Here is a 15,827-nt window from a genome sequence, read left to right as displayed (position 1 = left end):
GTTAAGTATACGAGTGTGTATGTGTTAAGTATACGCGTGAGTGTGTGTGTTAAGTACACGCGTGAGTGTGTGTTAAGTATACGTGGGTGTATGTGTGTAAGTATACGTGTGGATGTGTGTGTGTGTTAAGTACACGTGTGTATGTGTGTGTTAAGTACACGCGTGTGTGTGCGTGTTAAGTATACGTGTGTGTGTTAAGTATACGTGTGTGTGTGTTAAGTACACGTGTGCGTGTGTGTGTTAAGAATACGTGTGTGTGTGTATTAAGTACAGTTGTGTGTGTGTTAAGTATACATGTGTATGTGTGTGTAAGTGTTAAGTACACGTGTGTGTGTGTGTGTGTGGGTTAAGTATACATGTGTATGTGTGTGTGTGTGTTAAGTACACGTGTGTGTGTGTGTTAAGTATACATGTGTATGTGTGTGTGTTAAGCACAGGTGTGTGTGTGTGTTAAGTATACGTGTGTATGTGTAAGTGTTAAGTACACGTGTGTGTGTGTTAAGTATACATGTGTATGTGTGTGTGTGTGTTAAGTACACGTGTGTGTGTGTTAAGTATACATGTGTATGTGTGTGTGTTAAGCACAGGTGTGTGTGTGTGTGTTAAGTATACGTGTGTATGTGTAAGTGTTAAGTACACGTGTGTGTGTGTGTTAAGTATACATGTGTATGTGTGTGTGTGTGTTAAGTACACGTGTGTGTGTGTTAAGTATACATGTGTATGTGTGTGTGTTAAGCACAGGTGTGTGTGTGTGTGTGTTAAGTATACGTGTGTATGTGTATGTGTTAAGTATACGTGTGTGTGTGTTAAGTACACACACACGGTTAGCGCGCTGCGCTCCGCACCCGGCGACCCGAGTTCGATGTCCCGCTCACGGGTACTCAAAAGGGTACTCGAGTACTCAAATGAGTGCCCGGTTCGATAGTTCGACGCCCCCGTTGCGTGTGGTGGGGTACAATGTGGGTACTCTCTCCTCTTGCCAGCGTGCTGTCGAGTGGCGTGCGCTGGAAATTGCAGGGCATGCGCCTTTACATTCCCCCTGTTGACTCGAATTCTTAGAAAGGTTTCCAGAAAAAATATATATTTAAAAAGAAAAAGAAAGACATAAATAATGCCTAGGGGACCCCTGATGGCAGCCGTCCCTGTGCGGCACAAGGTGAACACAGCGCCGGGTGAGAGAGCGCATTAGTCTCCTGGCAGGGTGCGTGGGCGATGTTGCTCATTGGGGTGTCGAGTGAAAGAGCGTCATAGCTCGTCGGATTCCTCCAGTGAACAAAGACAAATTCAAGATTCTGTCAGAATACACGGGGCAGTATTAATCAGGGCGGCCCGGAGTTTGAACCGCAAGCTTCTGAAACCAGCGGCAGGCGTGTCCCTCGAAACGAGTTTCAAGCAGCTGCGTTCATTAAGAGCCCTTGGCTTTTTGTCGTTCGCTGAATGTAATTTATTACTTTATATAATTTCTGCCAATATATATACACACACACACGCACATGTACATGTTGTGTATTTTAACTGGATTGCTACCATCACACCGGGTCATGCATCGCCCGCGTGCCAGGGCATATGTATTGGTTCTGTGTCTTGAGTTTGAAATTGGCATTTCTATTACAAAAGAACGAAAACTTTTTGTAAGCCAGAGAGAAAAAAAAACGCAACGTGAAATGTCAACTAAAGTTCTACAAATGCATTTAATTGTTTAATAACTTATTTTAAATATACACACACACACACACATTTATCGAAAAACAAAGATCCCCCGTGTAGCCTGAACAGACTGTTGGGGCAAGTGCTGTCAGCGAGTAGCACCTATGAAGGCCGACACTCTGACACACGAGGGGGTGGGTGGCCAGAACCACGCCTGACCGCCTTTGTCTCCCCAGTAGCGATGTTTACACACCGCACCAGATACTCATTTGAGGCTGAGTCGACCTCGGGGGAGGCCCAGGACCGGTTCAGATAACCGTCCTTGGTGTTGGCCGTGAGCGGGAATTGAACTCGGAGCGCTGGGTTTGTCGTGCAGCGCGCTAACCACTACACCACCGCTCCCCACAATCCACCTACACATGAAGACATACATCAACATGCATACGTAAACATGTAACCAGGGCCATTTAAGTTCCCTTTCCCCGGCCGTTTGTGCCGTCGATTACTAGCCCCCTTTTCTTATTCTATGACTGCCTCCCTACCTGTTTAACTTCTGTCATGTACGCATGTCATTTGCCAACCGTGATAAAATCATGCCCAATGTGTCTGCACAGCGCCTTGGGATCTGGCTGCGTGCATACGCCGTGTCTCTACAGTTGTGCATAGACTCGCACAGAGACCCATAGACTCGCACAGAGACCCATAGACTCGCACAGAGACCCATAGACTCGCACAAAGACCCATAAACTCTCACAGAGACCCATAGACTCGCACAGAGACCCATAGACTCGCACAGAGACCCATGGACTCGCAAAGATACCCATAGACTCGCACAGAGACCCATAGACTCACACAGAGACCCATAGACTCGCACAGAGACCCATAGACTCGCACAGAGACCCATAGACTCGCACAGAGACCCATAGACTCGCACAGAGACCCATAGACTCGCACAGAGACCCATAGACTCGCACAGAGACCCATAGACTCGCACAAAGACCCATAGACTCTCACAGAGACCCATAGACTCGCACAGAGACCATAGACTCGCACAGAGACCCATGGACTCGCAAAGATACCCATAGACTCGCACAGAGACCAATAGACTCACACAGAGACCCATAGACTCGCACAGAGACCCATAGACTCGCAGAGAGACCCATAGACTCACACAGAGACCCATAGACTCGCACAGAGACCCATAGACTCGCACAGAGACCCATAGACTCACACAGAGACCCATAGACTCGCACAGAGACCCATAGACTCGCACAGAGACCCATAGACTCGCACAGAGACCCATAGACTCACACAGAGAACCATAGACTCGCACAGAGACCCATAGACTCGCATAGAGACCCATAGACTCTCATAAGAGCCCTATAGACTTACACAGAGAACCATAAACTCGCACGTAGACCCATAGACTCGCACAGAGACCCATAGACTCGCACAGAGACCCATAGACTCGCACAGAGACCCATAAACTCGCACACAGACTTGTAGATTCACATATAGACCCATAGACTCACACGGAGACCCATTTACTCGTACCAGAGACCCGTGCACTCGCACAGAAGCCCACAGACTTGCACCGAAACCAATGGTTTCACACAAAGACCGATATACTCAGAAATCAATACAATCGCATAGAACGGTGCTGTATCGTAAAATGTTGTACATTTATAGATATTTATTACGACAGAAAAGCACTTTTCACGATCGAAATGGGGTGCTGATGTTAAGGCAACCAGTTGGATACTATACTGGTGCGCCTAAAAGTAACTTTAAAGTGTTATATTTTCTTAACTAAGTTTTATTCGGGAGACACACATCGGCCCAACGGCGCCCAAAACGTCAGGCGGCCAGCAACGGACAGCACGATGAAATCTGTGAATTCATGGTTGTGTTTAATATCGCAAGGTTGTACGAAGTTGAGAAAGAGAGGATGGGAGGGGAATTCCAAAGCAGAGCGAGAAGAATCAGAACGAGAAGTGAGGTGAACCGGAGTGGTGAGCGGGTGGGTGGGTCAGTGGGTGAGTGAGTGGGTGAGTAGGTGGGTGAGTCAGTGAGTGGGTGAGTGAGTGAGTGGGTGAGTCAGTGAGTGATTGAGTGGTTCAATGGATGATTGAGTGGGTGAGTGAGTGGGTGAGTGAGTAGGTGAGTGGACGAGTCAGTGAGTGGGTGAGTGATTGAGTGGATCAGTGGGTGAGTGAGTAGGTGAGTGGGCGAATCGGTGAGCGGATGAGTGATTGAGTGGGCGAGTGAGTAGGTGAGTGGGTGAGTCAGTGAGTGGGTGAGTGAGCGCTTGAGTGGGCGCGTGAGTGGATGAGCGAGTGGGCTCGTGTTTGAATGGGTGGGGAGTGGGTGATTAAGTGAGCGAGCGAGCGGGTGAGTGTTTGAATGTGTGGGTGAGCGGTGGTTGTACACAGTGTGATGGATGGCAATCATCGAGTGAAGCTCACAGCTCCATGAACCAAGGTCCTGTAATCGTAGCGGTAAGAAACTATACGAGGCACGGTATATACAGAGTACCAACACTTTACCCCAGCACACTGACCCTGCGCTTCGACTGTGGTGAACTAAATTGCGTTGCTGCGTGGACAGAGCGGACGGGGAAGAGGTTCCTTGTTTCGAGTGCCGCGTCGGACATCACTTCGAACCCGCAGTGCAGTTTCGGCGTCCGTAGAATGGAAATAATAAAATAATAAAAAATAAAAATAAAAACATAATAAAATAATTCTCACGACGTTTCGGCCACAACGCAAGCAGCCGTGGCCGAAACGTCGTGAGAATTATTTTATTATATTTTTATTTTTTATTATTTTATTATTTCCATTCTACGTGACTTTACCGAAATAATCAATGAGATGAATCCCTGCAGTCACGAAAGCTTTAAATCGAAATACAACTTAATTCTACACAATAGAGGGTTTTTTCTTTAGTTAGATCGCGTAAATATATAAATGTGTCGTTAAACCCGCCACCACCCGACACAGCCAACTAGTAAGGTTTGTCACGTAAACAGAACGTGTCCAATTCGTCACTAGTACAGCACTAACCGGTGTGTTGGAGAGCCAAGCCACAACATTTACAATGTGTGGATGTTGAGTGGGGTGGATATGGGTAGCCGAGGGAGCAGGTAAGTGGGTGTATGTATAGGTAGGTGTTCGTATGGGTGGGTGGGTAGGTGGGTGGGTATATGGATAGGCAGGTGTGTGGATGAGTGGATATGGGTAGGCAGGGGATAAAGTAGGTCGGTGTATGGGTAGGTAGGTGAGTGTGCGGTTAGGCGTGTAGGTAAGTACGTAGATACGTGGATGGGTGGCTGTTTAGGGGAGCAGTCGTATCGTGTTGATGAGAAGCTTTCGTGACTGCAGGAATCCATGCTCTTTGGTTCTTTCGGTAAAGTCACGTAGGTAGAAAAACAATAGATCACGACGTTTCGATCGCAACACAAGCAGCCGTCATCAGGTGAGACGAACACAGCAGGAGAACTACTGACGCCGGAGCTAAACAAATACTTCGATTTAAAGCTTTCGTGACTGCAGGGATTCATCTTCTTGGTTCTTGCGGTAAAGTCACGTAGAAGGGAAATAATAAAATACTAAAACATAAAACATATGTTTTATGTTTATTTTTTCACTCACTCACTAAAATATGTTTTATATTTTATTTTTATTATTTTATTCTTTCCCTTCTACGTGACTTTACCGAAAGAACCAAGAAGATAAAAAAAATACTTTTCATTTCCAAGCCTTTACGCATATCCCACCGATCTCAACATCGCCACGGCGAACAGGCTCAGCGCACTCCCCCACTCCGTAAACATGCGCGGCGTAGACCTCCTTCGCTTCTATGCACGAACATTCAACTCAGCTGGTGAAAAGAACGCGTCCGCTGGGCATTTAAAACAAGAAGAGGCGAGGGTTGCGTCTGCCGTTGCGTGGAGCGCGCTTGCCAGTAACTTCGGCTCATCCTGCGACAAGCTGATGAGAGCCAGGAGGTGGAAACTGATCCACAGCTCGCTTGCTTGAGCACAACGCGGCTTGATAACGTCTTTGTGGGCAGTCAGCGAGGGCTGAAGGGAAAATGCATTCACGTTACTACGTGGAGAGGCGTACGTCACGTTAGTTTATGCGCACGTGACTGTTTCGTCTCATCGACACGTTGTGTTTCAGCCACCACACACTGTGGGCCACAACGCATGCTCACCCACTCACTCATCCAATCATTCACCCACTCATTCACTCACCCAATCACTCACTCACTCACCCACTCACTCACTTACTCACCCACCTACTCACCCAATCACTCACCCACCCACTCACCCACTTACTCACTCACTTACTCACCCACTTATTCATCCAATCACTCACCCACACACTCACTCACTCACCCACTTAATCACCCACTCACTCACTCACTTACGCACCCACTTACTCATCCAATCACTCACCCACACACTCACTTACTCACCCACTCACCAAATCGCTCACCTACTCACTCACATACCCACTTACTCAATAATTAACTCACTCACCCACTCACTCACCCACTTACCCTCCCACTCACTCACCCACCCACCCACCCACTCACCCACCCACCCACCCACTCACCCACCCACCCACCCACCCACTCACCCACCCACCCACTCACCCACCCACTCACCCACCCACTCACCCACCCACTCACCCACCCACCCACTCACCACATTGCAGGTGTGGTCACCTCACCTCTTTAGTCTGATTCTTCCCTTGGCACCGCTCCGCTTTGGAATTCCCTCTGCATCATCACCATCGCCTCGCTCCGCACCCAAACCCTTACGTTCAATAGCCTCCCGCAATTCACGACGCGCGTTTACACAATTGCAATTCCATGAGTGCAGCGTGTTGCTGGCCGCCTGGCGTTTTAAGCCTCTGGGGTGGGGGGGGGGGGCACTGTGCTCGGCAATTGTAAAACAAACAAAACGAAAACATTCATGAGTTCTTCTTGAAATAATTTTCATCGGCGACACTGCGTCGTCGTCAGAATTTACGAATGAATCCAACCCGTGCAAGCTCAGAATGAGACAATGGGTTCGTTAATGAATCATCTAATCAATCGATTGAATCATATATTAATCGATTAATTAATTATTGTCAGACTCCATGTGATATATAAAGTGCCGTGTCCAACTCTACTGGCCTCTGTCTGTGTTCTGAATAAGGGTCGTCGCCCGAAACGTCGTTTATTATAGATGTTATTGTAATTCTCTTAGCAAAGCCATCGCGTTATTGACGAACGTGTTGAGTTGCACTGTGACATCTCTACAAACAAAGACATACACACAAAGACAAATATCCCCCAGGTAGTCTTTAGCAGACGATATGGGGAGTGGGGTGGGAGGGGTGAGCGATGATGATGATGATGGTGGTGGTGGTGGGGGGCATTGCACTCATTGTGTTGTTGTGCTGTTGTGTTGTTGTTGTTGTGTCACTTCGCCCAGACCTCTCCGTATGAGATCAAAGACTCGAACGGATCTCTGCACACAGGACTTCCCCAGGCCACGAGCTACTATCACTACGACGGGGCGCTAAACCAGTACCAGTATAGCAGGTACACACTCCACACACACAGCGCACACACACACACACACTATATACACACACACCACGTACACACACCACATACACACACACCACGTACACACACACCACGTACACACACACCACGTACACACATACCCCACATGCACAGCGCACACACACACACACCACACACACACCACGTACACACCCCACATACACAGCGCACATACACACACACACACCACACACACCACGTACACACTCCACATACACAGCGCACATACACACACCACGTACACACACACTCCACATATATACACACACACACCACGTACACACTCCACATACACTGCGCACATGCACACACCCCACGTACACACACCACATACACACCACGTACACACCACGTACGCACACACTCTACATACCCACCACAAACACACCACAAACACACCACCGCATACACACACCGCATACACACCACGTACACACACACATCACGTACACACACCACATACGCACACACCGCAAACACACACACCACATACACACACACCACATACACACGTCACATACACACTCACATCGCATTAACACACACCGCATATACACTCCACATAGATACGCAACATACATACGCCACACACACACACCGCATACACGCAGGACATTCACACACCCCACACACAGACAAAGATCCCCCATATAGCCTTTAACGGCGTTGGGGCAAGTGTTGTTAGCGGGTAGCATCTATAAACGCCGACACGACACACGAGGCGATGTGGTTACCAGCGCCACGCCCGACCGCCTTTGTCTCTCCTCGTGTAGAAGTTTACACATCGCAACCAGGTACTCAAGTTGAGGCTGAGTCGACCTAGGGGAGGCTCAGGGCCTGTTCAAATTTGAATTCGATGCGTAGTCATATACAAATTTCGACACACCCACTTTTCAAGTAACAATTTGTAATCGTCAATAATCATCGTTAGGATACGAATTATAATTAACACGCATTATTATTTTATAACACACGCAAATGTAACGCGTGCATATTGACACAGCACCGATATACAGGCCGTACTGGTTACACGCGCGCGCACAGATAAAGACAAAGATGCGCCGTATAACCTGCACACGTTGTTTGGGAAAGTGCACACTCGGGGGTGGGTGGCCAACATCAGGCACGGCCGCCTTTGTCTCCCCGGTGCCGATATTTTAACACTGCCTACCAAATACTCGTTTAAGGCTGAGTCGACGCAAGAGAAACCCGGGACCGATTCAGAAAATGTCGCACGGTTTGTAACGCACTGCGCTAACTACCACCACCACACATACCTCCAGATACGCACGCATACTCGTGAATAGGTACACACACACACACAGACAAAGATCCCCCGTATAGCCTTAATACTGGGGCAAGTGCTGTTATCGAAAACCCTATTAAGGTGGAAGAGCCATTGCTATGCACACACACACACATACGTACACATGTAAACGTACATCATCATCATCATACAACTCATGTAGGCTGAAATCAATTGTAGAATATAAAAAAATATGATTCACTAACAAGCGTGGTGATCACTACTCGGGAAATGCAGCTACCCTCCCTCTAGCTAAATATAAATCACTATAAACTTACACAGACACTAAACAAAGACACACACAGGCGCAAAGACAAAGATGCCCCGTGTAGCCTTAACAGACTCCTGGGGCAAGTGCTGTTAGCGCGCATATGAAGGCGGGCACGGCACACGAGGAGGTGGGTGGCCAGCACCACGCCCGACCGCCTTTGTCTCCCCAGTGGCGACGTCCACACGTCGTTTCAGTGTCTCAATTGAGGCTGAGTCGACCTAGGGGAGGCCGAGGTCCGATTCAGATAATCGTCATTGGTCTTGGCCGTGAGCGGGAATCAAACTCGAGTCGCCGAGCTCGAAGCTCAGCGCGCTAACCGCTGCACCACCGCTCCCTACACACACGCACTCAAACCCACACGAATGGGTTAATGCATCAGCCACGGATATCTGAACCGATCCTGGGCCTCCCCTAGGTCGACTCAGTCTGAACGGAGAACTCTAATTCCGGTGTATCAGCACCGGGGGGGGGGGGCGTGGTTTGTTTCACATCGCCCACACTGTACCAGAGTGGTGAAGTATGGACATTTGGCACTCGCTCAGTCGCTCACGGCACCTGTACTCACAGCCTGCGGGCTGTCAATGGTATTGGCCAAACATCTGCACGTGAAACTGTGGTCATCAGATTCCTGGGTGAATCAGTCATTTCAATTATTTTTTATTAACCCAGCAAACCCCAAGACATTCGCCAATAAAAAATAACTAAGGTTTTGAATGAACACGCAAAACGCCGTGTAAAATAGGCGACGTTTCGGGCAATGGCCCATCTTCATAGCACACGAAGAATGGCGATGCGTATTAAGCAGAGCCATTGCTCTGTACGTATCTATGGACAACAGCACGCGTGCCATGAAGAAGGGACGTTGCCCGGAACGTCGCCTGTTATATATTCATCCCTCTTCTTGGTTCTTTCGGTAAAGTCACGTAGAAGGGAAATAATAAAATAATAAAAATAAAACATTATCAAATAATTCTCACGACGTTTCGGCCACAACGCAAGCAGCCGTCCTCAGGTGAAGAACAGGTCTGTCGAGAAGACAGCGTCTTTGGCCGAAACGTCGTGAGAATGATTTTATTAAGTTTTATTTTTCTTATTTTATTATTTCCCTTCTAAGTGACTTTACCGAAAGAACCAAGAAGATGAATCCCTGCAGTCACGGAAGCTTTAAACCGAAATGTATCATCCCGTGAAGGCCACGCTGTTGGTATCGACTAATGTGTTGCGCTGTTGTCCATTGCCCACCACGGCCAACGCAGCAACAGCAGCAGCAGCAACAGCATCGCCAAATAAGTTGTATAATTTTAATTCAAATTATCGTTATTCTCTGGCCAATGCGTCGTGTCGCGTACCGCAAGATCCGACCCGTGCCCGCTGCATTTGCTTCCGTTTGCCGAACGGATTCGTGATGAGGGTCGTACTCGTTATACACACACACATGCGCACGCACGCAAAGTGTTCGCCACAAGTGAACCACGATACCTCGCTGGTCTCGTCAAAGAGCGTCGACCATCATCACGCGGACTCCGATCAACGACGCAGCAGCAGCTGCAGCTACAGCAGCTTTTGGCTGCTGGGCCATCGGAAACAAAGTCGGCGGTCACCGCATCAGTGCGCGGAGCTTTCAGATGCGTATTCTTAGGTTTTTTCGGTAAAGTCACGTAGGTAAAACATTCAAATTAATAAAAGTAAAATAAAATAAAAATCACGACGTTTCGGAGGCAACACAAGCTTCCGTCTTCAGGTGGAACCGTCACAGCCACGACAGCTGTATCAAGTAAATGAGAGATTGCAGGAGCTACCACTCCGTTTATATAATGGTTGGAAAGGGGGAAATGCCAGATGCGCTTCTGTGGCCGTCTGGAACGCTGTGCACTTTTACATGTAGATCAGCGGTCGATAGCGCGCATCTCGTTAAGGACCGCCGCTCCGTTCTTTATCGAGGACCGCCACCGTCTCGTGTTCACCGCACGGTGCATCGCGCCTCTTTAAATGTTAAGGTTTTTTTAGTTTTTGTTTGACCAAATTCGCAAAAAAATGCCTCCTCCTCCTCTATTCAAAGTTCTTCAGAACGAGCTCGCCTGTGCGTCTCGTTTGTTGTACACCCCCCCGCCCCCCCCACACACACACGCAACGTACACACAACATACACACACACACGCAACGTACACACACACACTCACGCAACGTACACACAACATACACACACACTCACCCAACGTACACACAACATACACACACACAACGTACACACAACATACATACACAATGTACACACAACATACACACAAACACGCAACGTACACACAACATACACACACACAACGTACACACAACATACGCACACACGCAACATACACACAACATACACACAACATACACACACACACGCAACGTACACACAACGCACACACACGCAACGTACACACAACATACACACAACACACACACAACACACACACGCAACATACACACATCATACACACACACACGCAACACACACACACACGCAACATACACACAACATACATACACACACAACATACACACACAACATACACACAAGACACATACAACACACACACACGCAAAGTACGCACAACACACGCGCGGCTTTGGGTCACCGCGCCCGTGACCCCCACCGTGACCCCCGCCCTGGGCGCCCGCGCCGTGCCGAGGGGCTTCGCACCTGCAACTCATTACCCGACAACCACCACCACCAGCACCACCACCAGCAGCAACAGCAGCGGCAGCGGGCGCAGAGTCTCGCGAATTCTCCCCTCCCGCCCGTTCGCTTCCGCTCCTTGACAGATCACAACGGTGGGAATGGATTTCGCGGTTTCTGGGGAGGTGGAGGAGGGTGGTGGTGGTGTTGTTGTGTGTGGTTGGTGGTGGTTGTAGGGAGTGTAGGGTGGTGGTGCATCTGTCAGTGGTCTCAGTCAGCCAAGCCCATGGCACCTGCTGGGTCTGTCCCGTGACCTCCTACTGCACCTAGCCTGGCACAGCAGTCAACCCATGGCACCTGCTGGGTCTGTCCCGTGACCTCCTACTGCACCTAGCCTGGCACAGCAGTCAACCCATGGCACCTGCTGGGTCTGTCCCGTGACCTCCTACTGCACCTAGCCTGGCACAGCAGTCAACCCATGGCACCTGCTGGGTCTGTCCCGTGACTTACTGCACCTAGCCTGGCACAGCAGTCAACCCATGGCACCTGCTGGGTCTGTCCCGTGACTTACTGCACCTAGCCTGGCACAGCAGTCAACCCATGGCACCTGCTAGGTCTGTCCCGTGACCGCCTCCTGCACCTAGCCTGGCACAGCAGTCAACCCATGGCACCCGCTGGATCTGTCCCGTGACCTCCTACTGCACCTAGCCTGGCACAGCAGTAAACCCACGGCACCTGCTGGGTCTGTCCCGTGACCTCCTACTGCACCTAGCCTGGCACAGCAGTCAACCCATGGCACCTGCTGGGTCTGTCCCGTGACCTCCTACTGCACCTAGCCTGGCACAGCAGTCAACCCACGGCACCTGCTGGGTCTGTCCCGTGACCTCCTCCTCGTGTCAGCGAGGCTTCGATGTTTCGCGTGGCCTCAAAGTGCACCTAGCCTGGCACGGGCGCCCTGGTGGCATCACCGTCACTTGGTGGCGAATGGCGGTTGCATTGGGATTCTTTGGGAGTGTGGTGGTGGTGATTGGGAGTGTGGTGGTGGTGGTGGCGATGGTTGTGATTGAGAGGTGATGCTGGTGGCGATGTGAGGAGCAATGGATGATGTTAGCGGTAGAGGGAGTGATGTGGGTGGTGAGAGTGATGTGGGTGGTGAGTGATGTGGGTGGGGGGAGTGATATGGGTGGGGGAGTGATGTGGGTGGTGAGGGTGATGTGGGTGGGGGGAGTGATGTGGGTGGGGGAGTGATGTGGGTGGGCGGAGTGGTGTGGGTGGTGAGGGTGATGTGGGTGGTGAGGGTGATGTGGGTGGGGGGAGTGATGTGGGTGGGTGAGGGTGATGTGGGTGGGGGGAGTGATGTGGGTGGTGAGGGTGATGTGGGTGGGGTGAGTGATGTGGGTGGGGGGAGTGATGTGGGTGGGGGGAGTGATGTGGATGGGAGAGTGATGTGGGTGGGGGAGTGATGTGGGTGGTGAGGGTGATGTGGGTGGGTGAGTGATGTGGGTGGGGGGAGTGATGTGGGTGGTGAGGGTGATGTGGGTGGGGTGAGTGATGTGGGTGGGTGAGGGTGATGTGGGTGGGGTGAGTGATGTGGTGGGTGGGTGAGTGATGTGGGTGGGTGAGGGTGATGTGGGTGGGGGAAGTGATGTGGGTGGGGGAGTGATGTGGGTGGTGAGGGTGATGTGGGTGGGTGAGTGATGTGGGTGGGGGGAGTGATGTGGGTGGTGAGGGTGATGTGGGTGGGGTGAGTGATGTGGGTGGGTGAGGGTGATGTGGGTGGGGTGAGTGATGTGGGTGGGTGAGGGTGATGTGGGTGGGGGGAGTGATGTGGGTGGGTGAGTGATGTGGGTGGTGAGGGTGATGTGGGTGGTGTGAGTGATGTGGGTGGTGAGGGTGATGTGGGTGGGGGAGTGATGTGGGTGGAGGAGTGATGTGGATGGTGAGGGTGATGTGGGTGGGGTGAGTGATGTGGGTTGGTGAGTGATGTGGGTGGTGAGGGTGATGTGGGTGGGTGAGTGATGTGGGTGGGGGGAGTGATGTGGGTGGTGAGGGTGATGTGGGTGGGGTGAGTGATGTGGGTGGGTGAGGGTGATGTGGGTGGGGTGAGTGATGTGGGTGGGTGAGGGTGATGTGGGTGGGGGGAAGTGATGTGGGTGGGTGAGTGATGTGGGTGGTGAGGGTGATGTGGGTGGGGGGAGTGATGTGGGTGGAGGAGTGATGTGGATGGTGAGAGTGATGTGGGTGGTGAGGGTGATGTGGGTGGTGAGTGATGTGGGTGGGGGGAGTGATGTGGGTGGGTGGAGTGATGTGGGTGGGGGAGTGGTGTGGGTGGTGAGTGATGTGGGTGGGGGGAGTGGTGTGGGTGGTGAGTGATGTAGGTGGGGGGAGTGATGTGGGTGGGGGGAGTGATGTGGGGGAGTGATGTGGGTGGGGGGAGTGATGTGGGTGGGTGAGGGTGATGTGGGTGGGGGGAGTGATGTGGGTGGGGTGAGTGATGTGGGTGGTGAGGGTGATGTGGGTGGGGGGAGTGATGTGGGTGGGGGGAGTGATGTGGGTTGGGGGAGTGATGTGGGTGGTGAGGGTGATGTGGGTGGTGAGGGTGATGTGGGTGGGGGGAGTGATGTGGGTGGGGGGAGTGATGTGGGTGGGGGGAGTGATGTGGGGGAGTGATGTGGGTGGGGGGAGTGATGTGGGTGGTGAGTGATGTAGGTGGGGGGAGTGATGTGGGTGGGGGGAGTGATGTGGGTGGTGAGGGTGATGTGGGTGGGGGGAGTGATGTGGGTGGGGGGAGTGATGTGGGTGGTGAGGGTGATGTGGGTGGGGGGAGTGATGTGGGTGGGGGGAGTGATGTGGGTGGTGAGTGATGTAGGTGGGGGGAGTGATGTGGGTGGGGGGAGTGATGTGGGTGGTGAGGGTGATGTGGGTGGGGGGAGTGATGTGGGTGGGGGGAGTGATGTGGGGGAGTGATGTGGGTGGGGGGAGTGATGTGGGTGGTGAGTGATGTGGGTGGTGAGTGATGTAGGTGGGGGGAGTGATGTGGGTGGGGGGAGTGATGTGGGGGAGTGATGTGGGTGGTGAGTGATGTAGGTGGGGGGAGTGATGTGGGTGGGGGGAGTGATGTGGGTGGGGGGAGTGATGTGGGTGGGTGAGGGTGATGTGGGTGGGGGGAGTGATGTGGGTGGGGGGAGTGATGTGGGTGGTGAGGGTGATGTGGGTGGGGGGAGTGATGTGGGTGGGTGAGTGATGTGGGTGGGGGGAGTGATGTGGATGGTGAGGGTGATGTAGGTGGGGGGAGTGATGCGGGTGGGGGGAGTGATGTGGGTGGGGGGAGTGATGTGGGTGGTGAGGGTGATGTGGGTGGGGTGAGTGATGTGGGTGGGTGAGGGTGATGTGGGTGGGTGAGGGTGATGTGGGTGGGGGGAGTGATGTGGATGGTGATGGTGATGTGGGTGGGGGAGTGATGTGGGTGGGGGGAGTGATGTGGGTGGGTGAGGGTGATGTGGGTGGGGTGAGTGATGTGGGTGGTGAGAGTGATGTGGGTGGGGGGAGTGATGTGGGTGGGGGGAGTGATGTGGGTGGGGGGAGTGATGTCGGTGGGGGGAGTGATGTGGGTGGTGAGGGTGATGTGGGTGGTGAGTGATGTGGGTGGGGGGAGTGATGTGGGTGGGGGAGTGATGTGGGTGGTGAGGGTGATGTGGGTGGTGAGTGATGTGGGTGGGGGGAGTGATGTGGGTGGGGGAGTGATGTGGGTGGGCGGAGTGGTGTGGGTGGTGAGGGTGATGTGGGTGGTGAGGGTGATGTGGGTGGGGGGAGTGATGTGGGTGGTGAGGGTGATGTGGGTGGGGTGAGTGATGTGGGTGGGGGGAGTGATGTGGGTGGGGGGAGTGATGTGGGTGGGAGAGTGATGTGGGTGAGGGAGTGATGTGGGTGGTGAGGGTGATGTGGGTGGGTGAGTGATGTGGGTGGGGGGAGTGATGTGGGTGGTGAGGGTGATGTGGGTGGGGTGAGTGATGTGGGTGGGTGAGGGTGATGTGGGTGGGGGGAGTGATGTGGGTGGGTGAGTGATGTGGGTGGTGAGGGTGATGTGGGTGGTGTGAGTGATGTGGGTGGTGAGGGTGATGTGGGTGGGTGAGTGATGTGGGTGGGGGGAGTGATGTCGGTGGGGGGAGTGATGTGGGTGGTGAGGGTGATGTGGGTGGTGAGGGTGATGTGGGTGGTGAGTGATGTGGGTGGTGAGGGTGATGTGGGTGGTGAGTGATGTGGGTGGGGGGAGTGATGTGGGTGGGGGGAGTGATGTGGGTGGTGAGTGATGTGGG

General features: G+C 52.2%; 1 protein-coding gene across 1 annotated transcript in view; it reads left to right on the top strand.

Annotated features, from left to right (window-relative positions):
• The window catches only part of LOC133354860 (iroquois-class homeodomain protein irx-4-A-like), a 47,092-nt gene that overhangs the window by 14,158 nt on the left and 17,107 nt on the right, over positions 1–15,827 (top strand). Inside the window, exon 3 of the mRNA XM_061572012.1 lies at positions 7,136–7,245. Coding sequence (XP_061427996.1) covers positions 7,136–7,245 — 110 coding nt within the window. The remainder of the gene's footprint in view (positions 1–7,135; positions 7,246–15,827) is intronic.

The sequence above is a fragment of the Lethenteron reissneri genome, chromosome 49 (assembly GCF_015708825.2).
Source record: "Lethenteron reissneri isolate LAM-NWPU_2019-01 chromosome 49, ASM1570882v1, whole genome shotgun sequence".
NCBI lineage: Eukaryota > Metazoa > Chordata > Hyperoartia > Petromyzontiformes > Petromyzontidae > Lethenteron > Lethenteron reissneri.
The sequence above is the reverse complement of the archived record's forward strand: the minus strand, read 5'-3'. Positions and strand labels throughout refer to the sequence as shown.